Raw genomic sequence first — 1,094 nt, forward strand, 5'->3', positions numbered from 1 at the left:
GTACCTGAGAATAGAATTTGATTGCCTGAGCCTTTCTTATGCTACATGCCAGATGTGTGTGGTCGCTGGCTGTTCTATTGGATGGGATTGCCTATCCTTGTGTTATGTTACCATCCAATCAGTTAATGTGACTATTAGTGCAGGAGCTGGCCACTGAAGCAGGAGGAGGACACGAAAAGACTAAAGTATAGGTATGGCATAAGTAGAGCAGACAATCTCTAGTATGCGAATTTCTCTCTCAAGGGGCCCATTTTTGTTCCTAGAAATGAGCATTGGAATAAGCCATAAAAAATATTTTGTGCTGTGCGCTGAAGGACTAACTAAATAGTTTTAACTAGTTTCAATTCTACCAAAATGAAGATAGCAAAGATTGAAATACTGGTCAAACAGTACCAGGATTCTTTTTCTTCCCCCCTCACTGTTGACCAACACACTTTGTTAGATTTTCATGTATGATATAAAGTCCGTAATTGCTTGAAAATCTCACCTGACTCTTCTAAAGAGTTCTATCTACACTTTCAAGTCTTCAGTCATCAGAAAGGATATCTAGTTCTTCACCTGTCCACTGGAAAGGATCTGGGTATGGAAGGTGACCCAGAGCAGCATCTAAGTCATGCCAAAAATACCAGGGAATCCAGAACCACATGGTTGCAGTGAGGAACTCAGCCAGGGTCACCTGGGACCTGGTCAGCTGGGGAAACTGTGTATACCACAGCTCAATATGCACACCACCACCAGCATGACTGACTCTACCGCCTCCAGCTGCCAGGGAGCTACCTCTGAAGAAATGGCCTCCAATGTGAATGAAAGATGCCAGCACTGTCAGAGCAGACATGTCAGCCCACATCCCCACTACAGTCCCCACGCCACCAATATCAGGATTCCTTTTTTTAAAGATTTTATTTATTTATTCACGAGAGACAGAGACCTAGGCAGAGAGAGAAGCAGGCTTCCTGCAGAGAGCTTGATGCAGGACCCAATCCCAGGAGCCTGGGATCATGACCTGAGCCAAAGGCAGATGCTCAACCACTGAGCAACCCAGGCATCCTCAATATCAGGATTCTTTAAGCTTTAGTAAATACCAAGCAATGTAC

At 44.4% G+C, this 1,094-nt stretch overlaps 1 protein-coding gene across 1 annotated transcript; it reads right to left on the minus strand.

Annotated features, from left to right (window-relative positions):
* Positions 1–526: 526 nt before the first annotated feature.
* LOC112649336 (NADH dehydrogenase [ubiquinone] 1 beta subcomplex subunit 2, mitochondrial-like) lies at positions 527–835 on the minus strand. The gene has a single exon (XM_035712308.1). The coding sequence runs from the start codon at positions 833–835 to the stop codon at positions 527–529; it is 309 nt and encodes a 102-aa protein (XP_035568201.1).
* Positions 836–1,094: the final 259 nt, after the last annotated feature.

The sequence above is a fragment of the Canis lupus genome, chromosome X, assembly GCF_003254725.2.
Source record: "Canis lupus dingo isolate Sandy chromosome X, ASM325472v2, whole genome shotgun sequence".
Taxonomy (NCBI): domain Eukaryota; kingdom Metazoa; phylum Chordata; class Mammalia; order Carnivora; family Canidae; genus Canis; species Canis lupus.

Bases quoted from the DNA above. Each gene is read 5' to 3' on its own strand.
- LOC112649336 (XM_035712308.1), bottom strand. From the start codon at position 835: ATGTCTGCTCTGACAGTGCTGGCATCTTTCATTCACATTGGAGGCCAT.